The sequence below is a fragment of the Oryzias melastigma genome, linkage group LG14 (assembly GCF_002922805.2).
Source record: "Oryzias melastigma strain HK-1 linkage group LG14, ASM292280v2, whole genome shotgun sequence".
Taxonomy (NCBI): Eukaryota; Metazoa; Chordata; class Actinopteri; order Beloniformes; family Adrianichthyidae; genus Oryzias; species Oryzias melastigma.
The window spans coordinates 6,249,598-6,273,056 of NC_050525.1; the positions used below are offsets into that span (position 1 = coordinate 6,249,598).

Here is a 23,459-nt window from a genome sequence, read left to right on the forward strand (position 1 = left end):
AGGCCACCTGAGAGACATGGTCTCTCTAGTGTGTCCTGGGTCTTCCCGGGGCCTCCGCCCAGTGGGACATGCTCGGAACACCTCTCCAGGGAGGCGTCCAGGAGACATCTGGACCAGATGTCTGAGCCACCTCAATTGGCTCCTCTCAAATTGGAGAAGCAGCTCCACTCCGAGCTTCTCACCATTTCTCTAAGGGAGCGCCCAGTCACCCTCCAGAGGAAACTCATTTCAGTGGCTTATAGTCGGGATCTTGAGCCAGAACTCACGACCATAGGCGAGTACTGGAACAAAGATCAACCGGTAAATTGAGAGCTTTACTTTCGGGCTCTCTTTTCACCACAACAGACCGGTACAGCAACAGCATAACAGCAGACTCCGCTCCAATCCGCCTGTCGATCTCACGCCCCGATCTTCACTCACTCATGAACAAGACCCCATGATATTTAAACCCCTTCACCTCCCCCAGAGAGGGCAAACTACCTTCAAAGGGTCTACATGCAAAATCTACTGTCTGAACTTTTAAGAGTTCTATGATGTTAAATATGCACAAAAAAACTACCCCTAAATGGTATTTTGATCCATTCGTGCATTTCTGAGCATTCCTCTAAAAATCTTTGAGCAACAGCCCCTTTCAACCCACAAAAACAAATGGTTTCTCACATTGTTACGTAGACAAGTGAGAACTTCCCCTTTCAGGAAGAGTCATCACTGCCAGCACCACACCCAGTCTAACACATGCCCACCTTATCTGCAAAGCTAGCAGTGATCAGTAAAATGCTTTCATTTTATTTTCACAATTCTGTATATCTTCTGATTGTGGCCGGTCTCCAATAACACCGGGTCTAACAGGTAGGATGTAGGATGTTGTTTGTGTTAAGACAAAACGCAAGAGCACTTTCTGTCAGTTTTAAAAAATGTATCAAGATTTAAGCTTGAAATACACAGCATTGATCATAATAATAAGAAAATAAATACATATTTGATCACTGATCATGAGACATCCGATATTGATAGAGTCAGACACTGCGTGATTGGGCCCGATTTCATATCACGTGATCAGATCGGGAAACCCCTTGTTTATATTATTTTCTGTTTACCAAGATCTAAATTGAAAAGTATTTTATTTACAAATGCAAATTTATAAAGGTGAACGCCAAAATAAACTGCTTTTTAAATGACTTTAAAGTATATTCAAAATCCCTACAGCATCTGAATAAATGACAAAAAACTCTTATTTAATAAACTTGTTTAAACTCTTATATTAATTATATCACAACTTTATCTATTTATTTTAATATTTGTTTCATGTAAAAGTTATAATTGTTTAGTATTCTTCTGCTGCTCTATCAGTATTGTAAGACGGTGCCGTTGATGATGTAGATGCCTTGATCGTTTGTAATGTCTATTTGTTTCTATAAAATAAAATAATTTAAAAAATGAAAACAAAGCTCTCCGTGTTTTGGAGAAGATCGACTTCCGCTTCCGGTATGGATGAAGCTCTGTCCGCCATCTTGTCTGCAGCTGGTGCCCCGGATGTTTTCCAGAGCACGTGCTGCAGGACAGTATCTCTGTCAAGCGGCCACTGGGGGTCGCTGTTGGTCGAGAAAGACAGCGGCGTGACGTCGCTTTTATTTTGAAAGTGAAATCAGGAAGTCCGCGTTTCATTGTTCGGGTCCGGGTCCGTTGACGGTGGTCCTGGTGCCGCTCAGCCTCCTCCGCCCGTCACCATGGTGCAGATGATGGAGTCCCAGTGCGAGTATTTCATGTACTTCCCGGCGGTGCCCATCACGGACCTGTCGGACCCGGCCCGGTACCGCACGCTGCCGCGCCGCAGCCACCTCTACCTGGGGGAGACCGTCCGCTTCCTGCTGGTGCTGCGCTGCAGGGACGCCGGGGCGACGCCGACCGAGCAGGGCCCCGGTAAGGGGGTGGGGTGGGGTGTCCGGTCCGCCCCCAAACTCCTTTATTTCCGTGGCCGTTCCCCGCGTGTTTGTTTACGTCGTGAAGTATCAGATAACGGTTTCAGAATAACGGCGACACCCCCCACCCAGACACCGCGGTCCCTCCCTCACTGGACCCCCGTGACCAGCGCGAGCCTGAGGGGAATCGAACCGAGCCGCCATTTGGTCTTTAGAGCCGCAGCTGGGAAAGCTGATCAGCCTGATCGATCCTGGATCACTCAAGTCCCTCACGAGCGGATCCGTTTGTAAAAGCGGCTCAAAGTCTGTGTGCAGATCTCATCAGATGATGCATCCCTGGAGAAACCGTTCATCATGTCAAATATCAGACAGCATTAAATCCTCCTTACAGCATCAAGCAACTTTAAATTCAGCTTGATCGAGTGAAGCAGCTGAGTCATTCTAGTCAACGCTTATATTAAAAAGTAATTAGCCTGTGGATCACGTGTCAAAGTCAAGGCCCAGGGGCCGGATCCGGCCCTCCAGATCATTTTATTGTTATTAATGGCCCGAAGTTATCTTGCACTCATTTCTAACTTATTACTTCTAACTTCTAATGTGTGACAAAATATGTTTTTATGGAGAGTAAAATATTGAAAGTTATTTAAGGTTGAAGTTGATTTATTCTGGAATAATATTCCTGCCTTTTTATTATTCATAATTATGTTAAAAGGTTATGGTTTTAAAGTTTAAAAAATTGGATTTATGCTAGCTTTTTGGACTATTTTGGCATTTACTAAGATTTTTTAGGCTATTTTGAGTTTAGCTCATGTTTCATCTACATGCGCTCTGTTTTGGCTGATTTAGGCTTTTTCAGTTTTTTTAGGATATTTTGAAGTATAGCTATGATTTTTAAGCTACATGCTCGCTGTTTTAGCTAGCCTAAGTTTTTTCTCCTTAGTTGTTTAGGCGAATTTGTCCTTTAGGTAATATAATAGCTGGCTATCATCTTTAGTGTTTTCATCTATCAGCTTCAGCATTTTCAGCTTCAGTGTTTTCAGCCTCAGTGTTTTCAGCTATTAACTTCAGAATTTTCAGCTTCAGTGTTTTCAGCTATTAGCTTCAGCATTTTCAGCTTCTGTGTTTTCAGCTATTAGCTTCAGCATTTTCAGCTTCAGTTTTTTCAGCTATTAGCTTCAGCATTTTCAGCTTCAGTTTTTTTCAGCTATTAGCTTCAGCATTTTCAGCTTCTGTGTTTTCAGCTATTAGCTTCAGTGTTTTCATTTATCAGCTTCAGTTTTTTCAGCTATTAGCTTCAGCATTTTCAGCTTCTGTGTTTTAAGCTATTAGCTCCAGCGTTTTCAGCTTCAGAGATTTCAGCTATCAATTTCAGCATCTTTAACTATCAGTTTTAGCATCTTCAGCAGCCAAATTCAGTTTACAGCATTCACACTAGGATTATTGCAGGTAATGCTATATATCTAGTTCATAATCCACAGAGGATTTTGTCCAGTCTTCACATTACTTCATAATTAGCATCAATCAGATACATGTATTATCACAGTACAGTGAATATACAGTCAGTGGCATTAATGCAGGATGGGAGGGAGCCTGACCCTGAAAACCTTCTTGTTTTGGATCTGTGGTTAGTAGATGAAGCTTAGTTTAAAGACCTACTCCCACCATAGTTTAATCTATTTTAAAAGTTCCTAGTAGTCTTTTAATTATGTTTATGCTGTTTTTAGGCAAAATTAAAAAAACAAAAAAAAAACAATAAAAAAAACTTGTGTTGTCATCTATGACATAGTTTCTGCAGAGCGGCAGCATTTCAAAATAAATTCACCCCTTCCCTTCCTTGTTGCTGGGAGTTCTCTGTTTACACAGTCTCACATCATTATTAGTGGTGCAACAAAAAATGCTGAGTAATATCAGAGCTATCCATCTGTACAGTTCTGATCCAGACTCCAGCTCAAAAGAGGAAAACAAAGACGTTCTTGGATCTATTTGTCTGAAAGTGGATGCATCAGAATGGAGCGGAGCAGGAAGCTCTGTATGCATAGACTGTATATAGAGATGGACTGAGCAGGTGTGACATCAGTAGAGCTGTCAGGCGATTAAAATTTTTAATCGCGATTAATCGCATTTTGTCCTGAGTTAACTCGCGATTAATCGCATATTAATATGTGGCCTTTTTTTTAGGAAAAAAATGTGTGCTTCGTGGAATTTAGCAGTTCTACATGAATTATGAAAACAAGAATGGTAAAATTAATAGTTTTAATCAGAAATACTTTATTTTGTAACATTGTATTGAGATAAACTTTCTAAACAATAAAAGACTGTAACATAAAATGTCTAACAAAAGCCCAAGTGCAAGTGAAGGGCATTTTAAATTCAAAACTTCAATCAACGTTCAGTAAAATAAAATTAAAAACATCAAAAATAACATTTCCATAACACTTTCATGTTCATTTTTTGTCAGGACCAAATCTTTTCCTCCTCTGCTGAACTACAGTAATAAATGAAATAGAGATTTATCATTTCCAATTAACTTTTGTTTTTTAAAACATTAAAGACTGAGAAAAGCGGGATACACTGTGGATAGTTTGACAGTCTGTTACTGCCGCCGCGTTCTCTGGCTGCAGCTCGATGCAGCGACGTGTCCAGCGGAGCTCACGCCATGAATATGCCGGCAGACAGACCGCTATGCTGGGGCTGGATCACGCTTAAACCTCCAGAACATTTAAAACGTCCCCCGGTGCGCTTGCTGTTCGGAACGTCGGGGGTCCGCAGCTCTCGGGACGCGGCGCCGGACGCGAGCCGGTACCACCAGACGTGGTACTGGACGGGAACCGGAGCCGGGTTAGAGTGCAGGAGCTCTCCAGGTCCTAGCGCCGGGCCGGTTCTAGCTAGCAGCTCTGAGGTTGGAGACCCGCCCGTAATCTCGTGAGAGCAGCCGGTGAGTTAGAGGGCGGGACGCCCGCGCGCGGTATGGAAAGGCACGTATGAGAAAATCCCATTGACTGTAAAAATAATGGACCTATCGAGCTATGAGGTCCCCCCATTATATACAGTCTATGGAAAATCCGCGATTAATGCGTCAAAAAAATTGTCGGCGTCAAGCACGTGTCAGATTAATGCGTTTTTAACGCGCTAAATCTGACAGCCCTAGACATCAGCCAAAAAAAATGCTTTACCTCCGGCTCCGGCAAAACAAAGCTAATTCAGTTGCTATTCCGCGATACAGGCGCCGCCATTCCAGCCAGTCGACAGTGATTGGTCCGGGTCGGTTTGGGTCTACGTTTCTATGGTAACCACTCACTGAAAGTAGAGAGAGTGTGGACTTCAGCATGGATTTTTGTTTCACCATGATTTGAATAAAGAAATACTTCATATTTTAAAATGAATTTTCTTTATTTATGTTCTTCATCGTAAAAAACTGCCACAAGAACATGTTAAAAACGCTAAAAACATCTTCGCTGTAGTGGGCTGTTAACCTGGACTGACCCTGTCATCTGCCCTCCAGCAGGGGGCGGTGTTGGTGTCGTAGACGGGTTTGGGACCGAATCAGCCAGCAGCCGTGCGTGGCGGGAGCTGGCCGGCTCTCTGTGCGCCGTGGCCAGCGTGAGTCCAGGAGAGAGCAGCCGCCATCGTGGCAACCACCATCAGCACCATGACTACCAGGGCAGCGGCGACGACACCAACGAGGATGGCGAGGATGACTACATCGCGGCGGCAGAAGCTGCCATCGCAGCCCTTGGCAGCAGGGTGGACTCCCGCTGCTGCAGCTTCAGGGACTGCAAACCGCTGCTCATCCACAACTCCTCCGGGACGGCGCTGAGGGAGTTCCGCAGGGCGCCTGTTCAGGTAAACGCCTTGTCTACTGACTCCAGCTGATGCAAAAATCATGATTCGTCTACGGCGCCATTCAGCCCAAGGCCGGGGCTGGGTTAGGTAGACTCCGGAAACTCCCTCTTGTGGTGAGACAGAAGACTACACCATTCAGAACAATGAGTGATGTCTTATAAGTAGGAGAAAAGGTCATACAAAAAAATACCAAAGAACAACCTAACATTAGGGGCGGGAGTTGTTTTATTTGACAATATATACTCCTTTAACTCAAAGCGATAAATATGCTGATGGTCACAATAGGTTAAATAAAGCATCAGATCAGAAAGTTCACTTCCTACCGCTTGTTTTTGTCCAGACACAGTCTGTTTGAAGAGGCCTGCGTAGTGATACAGAGCGTTTGGGCTGAGTGACCGGACCTTCTTTTTTAGGTGTGCATTATCACTGCGGTTCATCACTTTGTAATCCACACCCAGCAGCCAATTAGAATCAAGTATTTACCCGGGCCATAGTATAACCCCAGTTAAACCATTTAATCTGGCATGTTGATTATCGTGTTAATGTTTTATCTTGCTTGTAGTTCAGGTGTCCCCCCAAAGATGGCGCACAACAAGTAAATTCACCTTTGTTAGGCACAGAAAGTTATTCTGCATTCATGTAGCTGTTTGAAGATGAGTTTTTTTCCAGTATTCATGTGTGAATATTCCAACACCAAATTCTCCTGAGGGACATCAACCCAGTGATGAAAATGAGAGCAAAAACCACAGTTTTGAAATAAAAACTCCAAAATGTTCTGTTTTAAAGTAATTTTCAAACAAGATTAAGGTATATTTTTGTCCAGATCCTTTTTTTATTTCTATCTTTTACATGGTGAATTACCAAAACACACAGTGAATCTGCTCCTGGTTCGACCCTTTTGTCCAATTTCAGAACCCTTTGTGGCCCACAAGTAGAGTTTTATCATCTCTGGACAATAGTCCTGTGCACCTGTATTGGGGGTCGACTTGGGGTTGGCCAAGTCCGTGGAAGGTCATAGAGAGGAGCCGCTGCATCTTAACCCTTGATCTTATGGGTCCAGATGACCCAAGCCTTACATTGACGTGTTATCCATCCTGTGACAAATGTGGATGAAGGTGGTCTGGATTTCATGTCTGCCAAGGACACCAGTGACAGTCAAAAATCATTGAAAAAAACAGTTTAAAAAAAGTCTTGTGGGATCCAGATGACCACACTCCCAACGTCAACATACCTAGGATAGCACAAGGGTTAAGGGGTTTGTCTTGCAGTTCCCTCAGGGCCTCCACAGGGGACATCATGAAAATCTGAGTTCATGTGAGTTCCTGTAGGACGACCTCACAAACTACACTAATTATCCACTTTCCTCATCTCTTACGCCGGGTTCCCACAGCAACCGTCCCGTTCTGTCTAGCTACAGCAGATGACTCCCATTGGCTACTGCATGGCTCTGCTGCCGACCTCGCAAAACTCCGACCTCACATAAGTTGTCTCCATAGCCCGCCATTTATTATGGTTTAGGTCGTTAATAGCCTTCAAACAAAAGTTCAGGTGTCCGGCAAACATTTGAACTGCTGAACTTTGACGTTTGAATTTCATAATTTTCAAAACACCCAAGTGTTGTTGTAAACATGATCATGGAAGAGAAATTGATAATTGTGTTTTGTGCCCGACTGGAACTCTATGACACCAAGTCTTTAAAAATATTGCTCAGTCACACAAGGGGCCAAAATCCAAAACACACCTTAGGTTGCGGGCCGAACAGGATTAATATTTATTTAACACTGTAAAACTACATTTTTAAAACTTTAAAACTGTAACTTTTTATCATAACTATGAATAATAAAAACTCAGAAATATTATTCCAGAATAAATCAACTTAAACCTTAAATAACTTTCAATATTTTTCTCTCCATAAAAATATATTTTGTTAAAATTACACAAGTTAGAAAAAAGCACAAGATACCATCGGTCAATTAATAAGAATAAAATGATCTGGAGGGCCAGGTAGAATTACATGGAGGGCCGGATCCGGCCCCCGGGCCTTGACTTTGACACGTGTACTATATTGGAAAACAACTGTGAAATAAAAAGCCTTGAGCAAGATTCACCAGACTGACACCATTTTGACAATTCACACCACAACTCTTCTAACTTGAAGTGACGGACAAGTTCTAGTAAACACAGAAAAACAACAGAAGAAAATGCTGCCTTGCTTGTCCGGTGCTGGTCTGAAGTGAACTCTGTAGCTGAATTCATGTTCATAAAATCAAGCGTAGCTCTAAATTTAGCATAACAAAAAAAATCATACGACACACCTGCACTTTACCTACACCCCCTTACTCACCCTTGTGTGTTGTATAATTGTTGACCGGTCACCCGCAGCATGCCCATAGGAAAAAATCTAAATGAACATTTACTCCTTCCCAGCTCATTGAGCGGTCTATGACTTTAATACATCCTGGGGTTCACCTGCATGTCCTGTACTAGAGCTTGGACTCACTCGTACATCTTGATATGATGCGATACGCGATGCATGAATCACCATAACGATGATATCGCAATACTGCGATATTTGGTAAAAACACATTTAAGAAAAATATATCTCCATTTATTTCTTAGCTTGCCTTGAACACAATCTCAGTAAATTGTTTTATTTTGTGCAACAAATTATGGACACTTTTGTACAGCATTACTGAAATCAGTAACACTCTGTCTTTGACAAACATTGACACCAATTGAATTGGAATTATCTGTAAAATTCAGTGCTAACAATTGTAAACATGAACAGCAGTGACACTACTTAGTGCAGAATTGTTATAAACAACAAAACAAAAATTAAATACTTCCAGTAGCTGCCAGTGGCATTGGTACAACGTGCGCCCCTTATCTACCTCCAAAGGGAAATCTCACCAGGATGACAAATATAACATTTTACAGGCTCATAAAATGAAAATTAAAGATCGATACTTTGTGAGAATCCATCGAGAATCAATCAAAACTAAATATCGCAATATATTGCAATATCGATATTTTGGCACACCCCTACCCTGTACAGGTTTGAACATTTTTCCCCCATATCCACTTGTAAGAGCAGCTGTTGATGTTAATGTTTTTTTTTTTTTTTTTTACAATCTAATGATCACAGAGCCTCTAAAAGAAAAGCTTTGACCCTCATTTTGAAGCAGCTCTTTGGTATCCATGAACCAGAGACGCCATCCTGCTTCCAACGTTTATGTAAACAGCTTTTTCCTTTAGCATTTTTATATTCTGTTCAGCAGACACTAAAGAGACTGACCAGTTTCTGATATTTAAGGAATGCGAGGTCAAGTGTCATTCCCAAGGAGGCCTGGTAATGGAACCTACCGGCAGTCAGCCTCGCCCCACTTTATTCACCTTCTCTATGGAACTTTGTTAAGCAAATGTAGCTTCTGACCTGCTCTTGAGCTTTTACATTTGCATTTTCAGACACTGAGTTTTTCTTTTGAAAGTTTTCAGGAGTCTGTAGTGTATCTGCTGACTCAGCAGAAATGACCTCTGTAAGGCTAACCCCGCCTCTCTCTTTCATCAGTCTCCTCTGGACGAGCCGGTGGTCCTGACGGATGAAGTGATCTTCCCGCTCACCGTGTCTCTGGACAAACTCCCCGTCAGCACGCTGAAAGTCAAGGTCAGGGCGGCGCCACTCTCCGGTAACCTGCAGGTGGTTCCGGTCAGCAGGGTTTGGTCTCTGGGGTTCCACAGCGAAGAACCGAGGCAGTTTTCTGACAAATCTACTGCAGAATGAGCAAAATAAAAATCTGCAGCAAGTATTAAAATAATCCATCAAAGTTTGTTTCTGCAAACAATTCAACCGTTCAAATCTGAAGCTACGTTCACACCGGCTTCAGAAACACGTTCTCAGGGCCACTTCCAATGATTAGTCTCTATAAAGCGTGTAAATGTGCATTTGTTGTGCTTCCGTATAGATAGAAAATAGAACCACACAGATTTGTGCGTGTTTAATTCTTGGTAAAAATGTATGTTTACAAAAAAAAACCCCTGAAAGAATATCCACCAAAAACATTCACCTAGATGAGTTTGGGGGTCGTTTGCATTTAGTTCTCTGTAGGATGAAAAAGACCTGGATATTTCGGTACCTACAGGAGTGTCTGCGCTGTGCTGTTGTGTCGTTCTGCAGGTGATGGTCACCGTGTGGAAGAAGGAGGCAGAGAAAGCGGAGGTGCAGGAGCTGGGATACCTGAGCGTCCTGCAGCAGCGAGAGCCCACACACACCTTCAGACACGACCTGAACACCTTTAAAGCTCAGGGTACGACCACCGCCATCACAGTGACCACCGCCATCACAGTCACCACTGCATGCCGGTTCACAGACTGACAAACAAGCATTTCACCGACACTGTCCGTCATCATCAAAACAACAATCGGTTATCTTCAGTAAAGACATATAATAGTAGAAATACGAACAAAACTGCATTTCTGAGTATTTCTTTATTCAAATGGTTGTGAATAAGGAGCAGATTATTCTGCTTTTTTTGTTGCACCACTAATGTAAGGTCACTTTTAGAAGCAGAATGATCCAAAAACCAATGCACTGATTAAAGTTTCCTTCTTTAACATATTTAGGTCATGAACTGTTGCTGAGTCTAAACATGAACTGTTTTAGTATGTTTTAATATCTAGCTGTGGTTACATGTGCAAAATGACCCGGATCGGATTAAAATAGAACTGAAAAACTTTAGCTGACTATATCAAAAATCTACGTACACCACACATTTGATGGGAATCAATCATTTTAACATGCACTGAACTTTCTAAAATACCAGAAACGACCATAGAAGAAGTAGCAAGTTTTGTTGTAAACAAACAAAGCTGCAGCTTTGAGCAAAAGGATCTTCAGAGTAGAGTTGCCACAAACGATTATTTTTTTCTCTCTGTTTGCGCTAATGTTAGCTTAGCTTACCCAGACGCTGATCCCTTGTCATCGTGATAAGCTAAAGTTCTGTCTTCAGATATTGCACTGGACCCTTTTTTCTGTTATTTTTTTTATGTTTTCCACACTTTTAAGCTCCGTTGGCGTGTTGTTATGGAACCCGAGTCTTCCTAGAAGTCTCAGTGACATCACTACTGACTCGAATTAGCACCACTGCACATGTGTGTCAAAGACACTCTCCCTGCTTTTGGAAATGTTCTTCTGGGGTGAAGGCGGCTTGCTCTTATCAGTTCTCTCATCTGCAGTGAGCACCACCCTGACTGTGCTGCCGCCTCCAACCGTCCGCTGCAAGCAGATGACGGTTTCAGGGAAACACCTCCTCGTTCTCAAAGGTCAGTCAGGTCATGATTCTGCTTGGTGGAGCGTTTCAGAGACCATGTAGAGCTATCCATCCACCGTTATGTGCGAATTCCCGCCTAACTACTTAAAACTTATAAAGTGCCTAGGATTTTAAGAGCAATTCAGACACCATGCTCACTACTTTACTTTCGTTTTTCTGATATGACGTCACAGATTTCGAAAAAGTGAAAAACGAATCAATACGAACATTTCACAAAGTCTATTTATGAATCCACTGTGTTCTGATAATGAAAATGTGGGTGGTGTATCAAAAATGTACATTTAGACACCTTTTTTCACAAAAATTGTTAGACCGCAATGCATTGTGGTCTATATTCGCTAATGTATTGAGCATCGATGCATGCTAGTTTTTTGCAAAGGCTTCTGGGAAATTTCTAGGGCACTCAAATTTGGAATTAGTAGATTCAAACAGCACTAGAAAATGGCGAACACACTAAATAGTGAGTAGGGAAGGGATTTGTACATAGCCCGCCTGTTTTTTTATACCTTCTTAATCCTGGACAGATCTGCTGTCCATCATAGAACCACACTGACACTCACATTCACACCTGAGGGACAATCTAGGTCAGGGGTCTGGAACCTGTGGCTCCAGAGCCACATGTGGCTCTTTGATCCCTCCACTGTGGCTCTCATGGTCAAAGAAAAATAAAAATGATTTTCTATTTTAAATTAAAATAGCGATGCAGCTTCATCAAAATCGCATAAAAACATTTTGACAGATTTTTTTAGAGCCGTCTACCACCAAAAATCAGTTGGAGATTAGAGTACGACCAGACACATACTTAGGGAACTTATCGGATTATAAGGCAAATTTCCTATTGTTGAAAAATAAAAGATTATAGGTGTTCCTTGTGGTCTAAAGAAAACAGTATTGGGTCACTTTGTTCTGATTTGTAAAATTTCTGGCCAAAATGCCCCAGAAAAAGGTGAAATAAAATGTGTTTTATTTTTTTTTCCACTGCCGACTTAACACTACCTACATTTACTGCATTAAGATCATCAAATATGGTACAGGGTGTCTTTTATTTTGAAAGGATGTCATGTAAACCTCTGAAAAAAGTTATAAACTATTTATTTATTTTTAAACTGCTATTTTTTACTTTATATTTTTGTTTAAGTTATACCAAAAAGTATGTTAATCATAATAGCTGCAGTAGCATAAAAATAAATTAGTGTCTTATTTTTCTGAAAGGAGAGTTTGTGGCTCCTTCTTGGATTGTAGTCAGTAAGAATTGGACCTGAACGTCTCTTTAAGTGTAGAAGGTTGCAGACTGCTGATGTAGAGCCAACAGTTTATCACTGAAGCATGAGGAGAACATGAAAACTCCACACAGAAAGAACCAGCTAGAATTCAAACCAGGGCGTCTCAATGCAGGAGAGAGATGACCACTGCACCACAGTGCAGCACTTTGTAAAGATATAAACAATAAAATACATTCTATGTGTATTGCTTATGCAAACACATTGACACAACACTCATACAGACTACTCCTGCTGGTTCCATTCCTTGATTTTAAAGCTCCCCCCCCCCCCCAGAGTTTGCAGTTTCTCAAACTGATGGGTGAGGGGAATCTTTCAAAGAGATGCATAAAACATCAGAGGTAAAAGCCTTTTAAATCAGTTTTATTGAGAAGAAGTGCATTTGTAAAACATTCAATCTTTTAAAGTTTGATCCTGAACTGTTACTCTGTAGAAATGCATGAATATGAAGCAGGACTCTGCAGGTAGAGCTTCTACTCCCTTTCAGTGACTAAAACATAAGCAAAATGAAACTCCTTCAGGGCTGAGCCTCCATTGTAACATGTAGAGTGGTCCTCCTGCCAGCAGAGGGCGCAAAGCTGTTTTTTGGTGTAAATAAGGGGTGTCAAACTCAAACGCACAAGGGGAAAAAAATCCAAAACACACCTTTGGTCCCTGGCCGTACAGATAAATATTTATTGAACACTCTAATAATACATTTTTAAACTTAAAAACCGTAACTTTTTAACATGATTATGAAATAGATATATAGCATTACCTGCGATGTTAGTGTGAATGCTGTAAGCTGAATTTGGCCGCTGAAGATGCTAGCTGAACGCCCTGAAGCTAATACCATATAACGCTAAAACTGATAGCCAGCTAAAATATGAGCTAAATGCCAAAACAGTCTAAAAACTGAACAAAAAACTAGGTTAGCCAAAACAGCTAGCATGTAGCTGAAATATTAGCTTAATTCCAAAATAACCCAAACAATCTTAGTAAATACCAAAATCCAGAAAGCTAGCAGAATACCAAGTTTTAAAACTTTTAAACCATAGTTTTTTTTAACATAAATATGAATAATAAAATGCAGGAATATTTTTCCAGAATAAATCAACTTAAACCTTAAATAACTTTTAGTATTTTACTCTCCATAAAAATATATTTTGTCAAAATTATAAAAGAGTGCAAGATAACATCGGACCATTAATAACAATAAACTAAAATGATCTGGAGGGCCAGATGGAATTACCCGGGGGCCGGATCTGGCCCCCGGGCCTTGACTTTGACACATGAGGTGTAAAGCATCAGAAGTGTGTTTCTACTTCGCAGTGCTGAATGAGTCGTCTCAGGAAGAGGTCAACATCCGAGACGCTCGCATTTTACCTAACCTCAACGCCTCCTACCTTCCCATGATGCCTGACGGCTCCGTGCTCCTGGTGGACAACGTCTGGTAGGTACTGGACCGGTTCCCTCTGTGTGACACCATTCTGATGGTTAAATTGTCTGGTTCAGTTTCATGTTTGTATCTTTTTCTGTTTTGACATTAAACTTCATCATTCTTTCTGTTGTGTAACATTTTGACATTGTGTTGCTCTTTTGTCACATTGTGAACCCGCCTCTCAGTTTTGTATCATTTGCATTTTTTATGTTCTTCCTGAAAGATCTTCTAGTAAACTGCTTTTGTGTTCTTTGGACTGTCTTCTTTGGTTTGTAGTGTTTTTGTCGTCATGTTGTTGTCCTTCACACTCAGAAGTCTGAAAGCTCATAAGAAACAGCAACACTCGACATGTGACTAAGAATCTGCTGCTGTTTTCAGGACAGTTTTGTCCGGTTTGTTCTGAAATTTCCCCTGAGCTTCATCTAATATCTTACTTGAGGAAAAAATGACCATTCTCTCAAAAAGGATGCACCAAAAAAGTTTGTGTGAATGTTAAAGCTTCCCAGATTAGTTTCTCCTTTAACAGTTACTCCATCACTTGAAGGAGGAAACAGGAAACATCATGATAAACTCTGCAACTGAACCACACATTTGTACAATGCAGACAGATTTTTTGTTCTTTTTACAGTTCAAAAGCATTGATATTGTATTGATCAATGTCACAGATCAGCAGTCTGAGGATGATCCCATCACTGAAGAAACAAGCAGGAACATTTTGAAAAAATGGACTTTAGAGCAGCTGTGGATTCAAACGACCACAGACCAACATGTCAATAAAAATATTTTCTTTAGCCCCTTGATACTTTTATTCGGATCAAAACCACAACATGTAAACATGATGAAGTCACAGCCTCAAAACAGGACATCACATTTGGCTATAAGACACTAAACACTGGAGATATAAATGATACAGAGATTATCCAAAAAGGGATCCGGTGCTGGTAGTAGGATCAGTATCAGTTCTAAACCACACATATCAACAAGACTCTGTTGGTTAAAAAGTATACAAATGTTCAGGAAGTAAATAATCGGATTGTGGCAAACTTCCTGGTTTGGTTTCTCTTTTTATGGTCATGTGCTACAAAGACGTCCAATCACAAGCTTCATTCTATCAATTCAGTTCCAATTGTCTGAAGGTGAACCACAGTTTACTTTCAAAATGAAATATCATTACATCACATAATTGATTTTGTTTAACTCAGTGACACATTTTTAAGAATTCCTATTTTTATGATAGAAATGTAAAGTTTCAGTTTTTCAAAACTAAACCTCACGAGTTTGAAATCGGAAATTCAACAAATACAGTGTCATGAAAAAGTATTTGCCCCCTTCCTGATTTTTGTTTTTTTTGTTGTTGCCTTTGAATCACACAAATGTGTCATATCATCAAACCAATTTTACTACCCGTCAGAGATAACCCAATGAATACAAAATGCTGTTTCATTGAAGGTGACCTCAGAGGAAACGCAGACGAAGAATAAGGTTATGTGTTGTGTTCACTGAACATACCATCATCTTTCTTTCACGGCTATTCACTTAATACCAAAATAAATTAATATAACACACGTTTTAATCACAAAGAACAAAACCGTCTAAGAGATCCAAAATAATACATCTTCAAACCCGTTCCAATGAAACATGTTCTTTAAGCATTTTTCTCCAGATGGAAGACATATAATGAAATAATTTAAGATTCAAACTGCATTTCTGAGTATTTCTTCATATCATGTTGGATCAGATGAAAAGCTGCGGTTTGAAAAAGCTCAGGTTTGTAGCGCAGCATCAGCCGGCCAAAGCCTCACTGCTCCATCCTGATCATCCACTCACAGACAAACAGATCCATGACCGTCTTTGGTTTCCTGGCCTGAGCTGAAATCTGGATCGGAACTGTACGGCTGGAGAGAAATGATACTGATCACCATTTTTGTTTTTTGTTGTTGCACTGCTAATTTAAACTTATGGGCTGTGAGGAGCAGTGAGCTAGCTGGAGAGAGTGTAAACAAAGGGATGCTGGGATATCAACAAAGGGTTACTTCTATGCCAATAGTCCCGCCCACAACAGAGGTCTTGAAAAATGACAAGTTCTTGATTTTGGCTGACAACAGCCAAAAAAGACTTGGGATATGTATCACCAAAAAATTCCTGAATCAATTGGATTCACCAGAGCATGGATCGATTTGATTCCAATTTTTTTTTCAATCCAAAAGTTTTCAATTCAATTACGAGTTCCCACATTTAGACACATTTTATTTGGAAACACATGAATAATCTATATATGTTTTGAAGATTTTCGTATTAATCTGATACAGAGAAGCTCCAACAATTGTTCTGCCTCTCCAGGAGGGCGTCCCAGTTTGGCCACAAGGTGGCGATAGCACTATGGCATTACCCCCTATTCCAAAGAAGAACGTTTTTTTTTTGTTCCTTTTTTTAGGAAAAAGAAAGTATGAAATTGTATTTCTAGGTCAATCAAACTAGGAAGCGTCTGGATGACTCGGTTGGCTGCAGCTGGAAACAGGGTTCATCTCTGAGGGGCAGAATGAGTTCAGTCCAGTGTGGGTCCTTAACAAGACCCTTCATGCTGATAACCAGCCACAGGGGGTCTGAGTCTGGGTCTCCCTGTGCTGGTTCCCTGCCTGGGTACAATACTGGGTTGTGTCAGGAAGAACGTCTGGCGTTAAAATCAAATGTGCGGATCAGTGAACTCTGATTCTCTGTGGCGACCTCTGACAGGATGTGCTGAAAGATGAACAGTCAATGAAACTGGGATTATGAAATCAAAGGCAGAAACCAGCTGAGAAAAAGGGCAAGTCAGCATAAGGTATGTTGAGAGGCGTCTTCATCGCACACAATTGTCTTTTTGTGAATCAGTTTTGTTGTGACAGTAATCCAGTGTTGCTCATTAAACCTGCTTTTTATGCAATAAAGGTAATAAAAACAGGAAAAACTGCAAATTTTTGTGAATGCTGAAGACAGTGCGGAGGATCTTTTATGTAACTCGTCTAATAATAAACACATAACCAAAAAAAAAAAAGAAAAATAGACTAATACAGCAATCTTCCATAAACATAAAACTTTTCTGTTTTAAATGTAGCAACTATGTGAACAATTCCACAAACTGCAGAAAAAGTTAATCATGCGTGGATAAATAATGAATAGGCTGAGTCAGTTTAATATTGTTTTAGATAATCAATAAACTGGAATCTCCTGTTAGGATTGAATGTTTTGACTCATCCAAAAGCAGGAAGGAGATAAAATAAATCTGGACAAAGACAAAAGAACCATAAATTCAATTCTGAAGAATGTGAAGGTTTTCCCAGAGTTTCCATTGTGGTTCTGGAACATATTTCTAAAATGTCTGATGAGAAAAATAATATGAGTCACAAGTATGATGCATCAGCTGCAGCTACAACAAGACAGTCATTGTTTAGCAGGTCCAACAATTAACCACAAACATGGCCGTCCTTCTTTCTCTCCACAGCCACCAATCAGGCGAGGTTGGCATGGCGTCCTTCTGCCGCATGGACAGCCAGACCTGCCGCCTTCCCAGCATGCTCAGTGCTTTGGAAGAGCACGACTTCCTGTTCCAGCTCCACCTGAACGATACGCTTCAAGAGGAGTCTAACGAGGTGTGACCCTTTAGGATGTGTCATTTTCATCAAACAAACTGCTTTATTTACACAACAGTCAATCATTTTTCAGGTTTTACAAAAATGCATCAATGTTGTAGATGTTTGTTTACATCCTGAGCGTCTGCAGGAGGACTCAAGTCCAGCTTAGATTAAATAAACTTCAAATTATAAAAAAGGATGTACCACAGTAGCATTTTCATCCTTTTTGCCATTCTACTAACCTTTTCACCAATTTTTAGAAGTTTATTTAAATGAATAGAGGGCAGAATCATGCACTGTAGTACAGTGTTCTCCAACTCCTGGGTCACAGAGAAAAAAAAACATTGGTTACATTTTAGTTATTGTCTGATTCTGATAGACATTTTTTTATTGATGTCCTCCAAAAGTGACATAGATTCACATTGGTCACATATCTTAAATACAGTTACCGTCTTAAAACAGCCTTCCTGACTGATTGAAGCTCCAAACACAAACGTCTCTGGAAAGTTTCTTTGTGCAGAAAAGAGTTTCTAAGGAAACAGAAAAAAAGAAATCTGCATTTAACAGACAAAACCAGGAGATTCACACACAGCTATCCCACTCTGTAATATGCATCAACCAACTGTCTAATTTTATAAAGGCTCTGCTAGTGTCTAACTGTCACAAACAGGCAGACGGCTGGTTCCACCTGCAGCAGGTTGATCAGTTCAGACAGGAATGAAGCAGCTAAAAGTCCACAAAGCTAAATCAGAGTCAGACAGGCTGAGGTCAACCATGAGGATGGGATCATCCAAGAAAAGAATGGAGTAGTCAGAGTCTAGGTGAGGGTCAGGGCAGGCGGCAAGCAATCAGAGAATAAGCAGGGTCACAAACAGGACATCAGGTCCAGAATAAAACACTCAGTAATGCAGACAGAGTGACTGTCGAATAAGAATCAGCTGAGCAGCATCCAGAACTGTGCGCTGGTTCTGCTGGGAGATGTAGTGCAGTCAGTACTCTGGAGATGACTCCCGCCAGAGGGGGAGACAGAGCGCTGACACCAACACACCGGAATATGTTCATATGGTCATATGAAAAGGTCAAAAGCTTAAAACGGGGGTTTCCGTCGAGTATTTCCGGCCAATGATTTGGGGCACAAATTATGTTTTCTTTGTGGCCGGCTCCGGCAGAGGGAGGGACTTCTGGCTCTTGAATTTCGAGCGGCATGCTTTTTCTCTGTGGCCAGATTCTCTTGGAAATTGTCGCACAGAATCTAGTCCTCTGTGTTAAAGGGAAACAATGAGTCAATATTTAATAAAAAAGCCTTTGATTTATCTTATTGAACTAAAGGATAATCTGATCTTAAATTCAGGTGTCTAAGTGCTAACATTTATACAATAGAATAGAAAAGACAAATACAGAAATGTTAAAAATAAAGTAGCAAAATGTGTATAAAAATAGTTAAAATAAGGAGCTAATTTCTGTCTGCTTTAAGGACTGAGACAGCTCTGAGGTTTGTCTGTTCGTCTGTTTGTTGTCGTTTGTATTGACCTGCAGCGCCTTCCAGAGGGCAGCAGGTCAACATGGTGGTGTTCATGATATGAAATGTCTTTGATGATGATCTTTTTTTTGTAGGGGGTGGGGGGCTGGTTTGGTGGGCTATCAGAGCTCGTGTTGGAATGAACCTTTGCCGGTCTATCATAGACACACCCGCCTCATTCTAACATAAAGATCTGAAGTTACCAGATAACCTACAGAGTATGTTTTTGGACTGAGGAAAACAGCAAACTCCTTACAGAAAGAACATTCTGGGATTTGAACCAGCGCCTCTTGGTGTGAGACCACCATGCTGCTCGTCCACTTTTCCAGATAATCAGCTCTGTTTGTTGAATCTTCCTCCTATAAAGAATCTATAGTCTTTCAAATCATTTTAATGTGAAGAGTAGAGTTTCCCTTGAATGTTCCCTCAAAAGTTAAGGGAAACTGGGAACATAAACCCTAGAACACTATCACTAGTGTTAACATGATTTTCTATATGTTCTCTGAGTGTCATGGGTCCCTGTGTAATATACTTTTTTTTATGTTTTGTTTTTTCTCAAATTCCTAATTTTTCAGTAATTTTCAAATATGTTTTTAGGTTTTCCATTTTATTGCATAAATCACAGTTGAAAATAAAAAAAAATAAAAATCTAATTTATCATGTTTTGTCATATTTTTTTGTGACAAATACTTTTTATTGGGTGTATTATGTGGGGTAAAATTACCCGGCAAAAGTGATGGTGAAACTTTTTATAACAAAACTGTTCTGGGGTTAAAATTCAGATTCTAACTTCAACCAAACTTTAACAGAAACCTTTTCATTTAAAAGTAGAACCTCAAAGAAGCTCCAGGCTGGAGTCTGATGACATGGAGGCGGAGCTCTTCCACTCTTGTTTACTGTGTTTGGTGGTTTCAGGGGCTGGAGGTTCCTCTGGTCGCTGTGCTGCAGTGGTCCACTCCCAAGATGCCTTTCACCAACTGCATCTACACACACTACAGGTGAAAGCTGCAGAACAAATCCCATGAAAGACGTTTGTAACATTTCTTCAAGAGGGGTAACGAAGCTCCTCCTACTCCCCGCAGGCTGCCCAGCATCCGATTGGACCGGCCGCGCTTCGTCATGACCGCCAGCTGTCCCAGCATGGTCAGAGTGAAGGAGCACTTCCGGGTCCGGTATGTTCTGCTGAACAACCTGCAGGACTTCCTGGCTGTGCGGCTCGTCTGGACTCCGGAGGGTCGGTTGTTTTTCTTTCTGAAGATTTTACTTTCATGTTCCCAAATGAAAACTAAACCAAGAAAAACCAGAAAACCAAAGCTCACCCACAGAACGAGGAGAAGCGGCAGCACTGGCATGAAGATGTGTTTGATGTGACGTGTTTGCGTGCAGGGCGGGGTCAGGGTGAGGACTCGGCCCTGGCGGCGGTGGTCTGCCACTCGCCGCTCAGTAACTTGGGTCACTGTCGCAAAGGAAGCACCCTGTCCTTCAGCGTGGCCTTCCAGATCCTCCGGCCCGGACTGTACGAGGTGCGCCGGCTCAGGTGATGCTGCTCCTCCTCAGAAACGCCCTCTGACCTCTGCTGCTCTCTTTCAGCTGAGTCAGCACATGAAGTTAAAGCTCCAGTTCACCGCTTCCGTTTCCAACCCGCCACCGGACGCTCGGCCGCTGTCACGTAAGAACCTCGTTTGCCTCAGCATGTAACCAGCAAGGGGGAGGGGCCTATTTTAAACTGCATTAGTGCAGTAACCTCCAGCAGGTACATCACCTGAACTGAATTGGAAAAAAGGTTTTAGTGAACTTTTATAATTAAAATCAACTTTTAAGATTTGTTTGTTTAATCATCATCATTGTTTCCAGGCATGAAAACACATTTGAATCAACTTTCTGCTGCAGCTTCCTGACCGCTCCGTGTTTGATCTTTCTGCTGTAACATTCATGACTTCCTGGATCAGAAAGCATCTCATTCTCTCCTCATGTCTCAGGTAAGAACAGCCCGTCCAGCCCGGCGGTTCGAGACCTGTTGGACCGGCACCAGGCAAGTTTGGGTCGATCTCAGTCCTTCTCCCACCAGCAGCCGTCCCGTTCGCACATCATGAGGTGAGTCGGGTAATGAGCCGCGGCGCATCACCTAACCTTATTAGACCTTTAACTAGTGCTGCCACGAAATATTGTTTTAAAAGTCGACTAATCGGGTCATGCATAAACTGGATGTAAAACAAACATCTTAACCATCATTAGTTTTAAACTAACTCATCCATTAAGATGACAGTTTATTACACTTTTAATGAATCATGCAGCTTCTGTCCTTCATTAGTTTCTGGTATTAAACCAAGATTAAATCAAATGATGTCGACATCTGAAACAAGAAACTATTTTTCACTAAAGATCAAGTTTTGGTCTCACTGACTCAAATGTTAGTAAAATACATATTGTGGTGCTGAACATTCACAACTGTATTCGACTTCACTACATTCTGACTCTCTAGAATTCCAAACTATACGTTGTTCTTGCTCGATCCAGGAAAGTTAGCATTTCTACATGTCTTTCAGAAAATGTTCCTTCAGCGGAGACATTTCTCTCTGATGGGGTAGAGATTGCAGGGATGTACAGAAAACATTTAGCTAGCCTCGACAGTGTGGGGAAACGGCCCTCGTTTCAACTCCACCATTATAGAGGATCAACTTTTTTTGCTCTTAATTTGCGCTAATGTTAGCTTAGCTAGATGATGATCCCTCTTCAGTGTTATCATCGTCAGTCACAACGTCCTTCCTCTTCAGGTGTTCACGTGTCACCGTAGTGCTGCCATGGAACAAAAATTCGGTCTTGCAGATATTGAACTGGACGCTTTTTTCTTTTATTTTTTTTTATGTTTTCTACACTTTCAAGCTCCGTGGCGTGTTGTTATGGTGCCTGAGTCTTCCTAGAGCTTCCTGTGACATCACTACTGACCTAGATTAGCACAACTGCTCATGTGTGTCAAAGACAATGGCAGACTGGCATTAGGAGCGCACTGTAGTTTTGAGATAAAAAATAAATAAAAATAAAGAAACGAATAATCGACTATTAAATTAGTCGCCGACTAGTTGATTAGAAAGGCTGGCTTAATAAAATTAGTGAATCGATTTAAATCGATTAAGCTTAATAGATCAATAATTGATTATTAAAAAAAATATAAATTGATTGAAGTCCACTAGCTTGATGCTAACATTTAATGGAATTTATGACGGCTAATGCTAACACTCGCTGACTTTCTGACTAAATGAACATCTTTATAAACTCATAGACATGAATTTTCCAAACTCTTTGAAGGAAATGTTTTTAAAGTAATCATTTGGGGTCTAAAAGATTGTTTTTTTGCTGATTCTTTCTTTATCTTCTGGAATAAGGTGTAATGCTCAAGCGCGATCACCACCAAGTGTCCAAACTGAAACGTCCTCCAGGAGAAGCAGAACAATGTTTCCAATGTTAATGATCTGAACATTTTAGTTAGAACTTCTCCTTTAGAGAATCCATGTAACACTGGATGATATTAACAATCTCATTAATTCACTGATACATTTACAGTATGTGAACTGGATCAGATTAATATAAATATATTCAAAACATATAGTAGGTTATTAATGTAATTCTAAACAAATGTGTGAAAATATGTAAACTCAAAATTGAATTGAATTGAAGAATCTAAAAAATCAGAATCGAATCGTTTCTGGAAATTATCAATACCCAGCCCTATTGATTAGTCGATTACTCGGCGACTATTTGACTATTTTCCTTTTCGATTAGTCGCTTAGCTGTTGACTAATCTTGGCAGCCCTGCCTTTAACATGCCTGTTGGGGTATACCCATGTTTGCTTGCTTGTGTGCACATGCATGCACCTGTGTGTGTAAATACATGCATGCGTGTGTGTGTGTGCGTGTGTATGTTTGCACGGCAGGACGGGCAGCGCCATGGAGCGGCGGGCCATAACCCCTCCCGTTGGGTCTCCGGTGGGCCGGCCGCTGTACCTCCCGCCGCAAGACAAAAGCCTTCTGTCGTTGGACAAGATCGCCAAGAGGGAATGTAAAGTTCTAGTGGTGGACCCGGTCAGCTAGGAGATGAGGAAACGGTTTGGCTGACGTGTGACGGAGAAAATCTGCTGCTGCAATAGGAGAGTGACTTTTACGGTGTTATTATGCTTAGGAAGTTCTTTACGGGTCGTATTTTAGCTGTGAATTTCAGTATTTTCCCCAAAGTTCAGAGAAAATCCGACTGAGCTTCATTTACAGAATTCATTTCCAAGCCTTAAAGCAGCAAAGAACAACGTTCACCTGACAAGGTCCGGTCGGGCAGGACGCTGCCTGCCGACCAGCAGGAAGTAGTTCTTTATTTATTCTGAAGTGTTACCTTGTTGTTTGTGTTATTTAAAGGAGAGCTGTTACACTGCATGTGTATGAAATGTGTTTTTGTTTACACTCAGTATGTTGTTGTTTTGACATTTCAGTGAAGGAGCCCGAAAGATGACCAGCCGGAAATAAACGATAAAAATCATCATAAACAACATCA

General features: G+C 41.1%; 1 protein-coding gene across 2 annotated transcripts; it reads left to right on the forward strand.

The window, feature by feature from the left end:
- Positions 1-1,486: 1,486 nt before the first annotated feature.
- On the forward strand, positions 1,487-23,456 carry map11 (microtubule associated protein 1). Of its 2 annotated transcripts, none has more exons than XM_024261240.2 (13): positions 1,487-1,920; positions 5,425-5,762; positions 9,331-9,426; positions 9,937-10,066; positions 10,995-11,081; positions 13,681-13,801; positions 17,271-17,418; positions 19,835-19,917; positions 20,002-20,153; positions 20,306-20,442; positions 20,510-20,588; positions 20,899-21,013; positions 22,852-23,456. In XM_024261240.2, the coding sequence occupies exons 1-13, from the start codon at positions 1,728-1,730 to the stop codon at positions 23,006-23,008; spliced, it is 1,836 nt and encodes a 611-aa protein (XP_024117008.1). In that variant the 5' UTR covers positions 1,487-1,727; the 3' UTR covers positions 23,009-23,456. The 2 variants fall into 2 exon arrangements, with proteins under 2 accessions (XP_024117008.1, XP_024117007.1); XM_024261239.2 differs by having other exon boundaries at positions 1,488-1,920; positions 5,422-5,762.
- The last annotated feature ends 3 nt before the right edge of the window (positions 23,457-23,459 follow it).

What these genes read in the sequence shown, in the direction of transcription:
- map11 (XM_024261239.2), top strand. Translation starts at nt 1,728, where the DNA reads ATGGTGCAGATGATGGAGTCCCAGTGCGAGTATTTCATGTACTTCCCG. An exon ending in TCCGCAGGGCGCCTGTTCAG is followed by an intron (nt 5,763 to 9,330) that starts GTAAACGCCTTG and finishes CTCTTTCATCAG; the next exon opens with TCTCCTCTGGACGAGCCGGT. An exon ending in TCCCGTTCGCACATCATGAG is followed by an intron (nt 21,014 to 22,851) that starts GTGAGTCGGGTA and finishes TTTGCACGGCAG; the next exon opens with GACGGGCAGCGCCATGGAGC.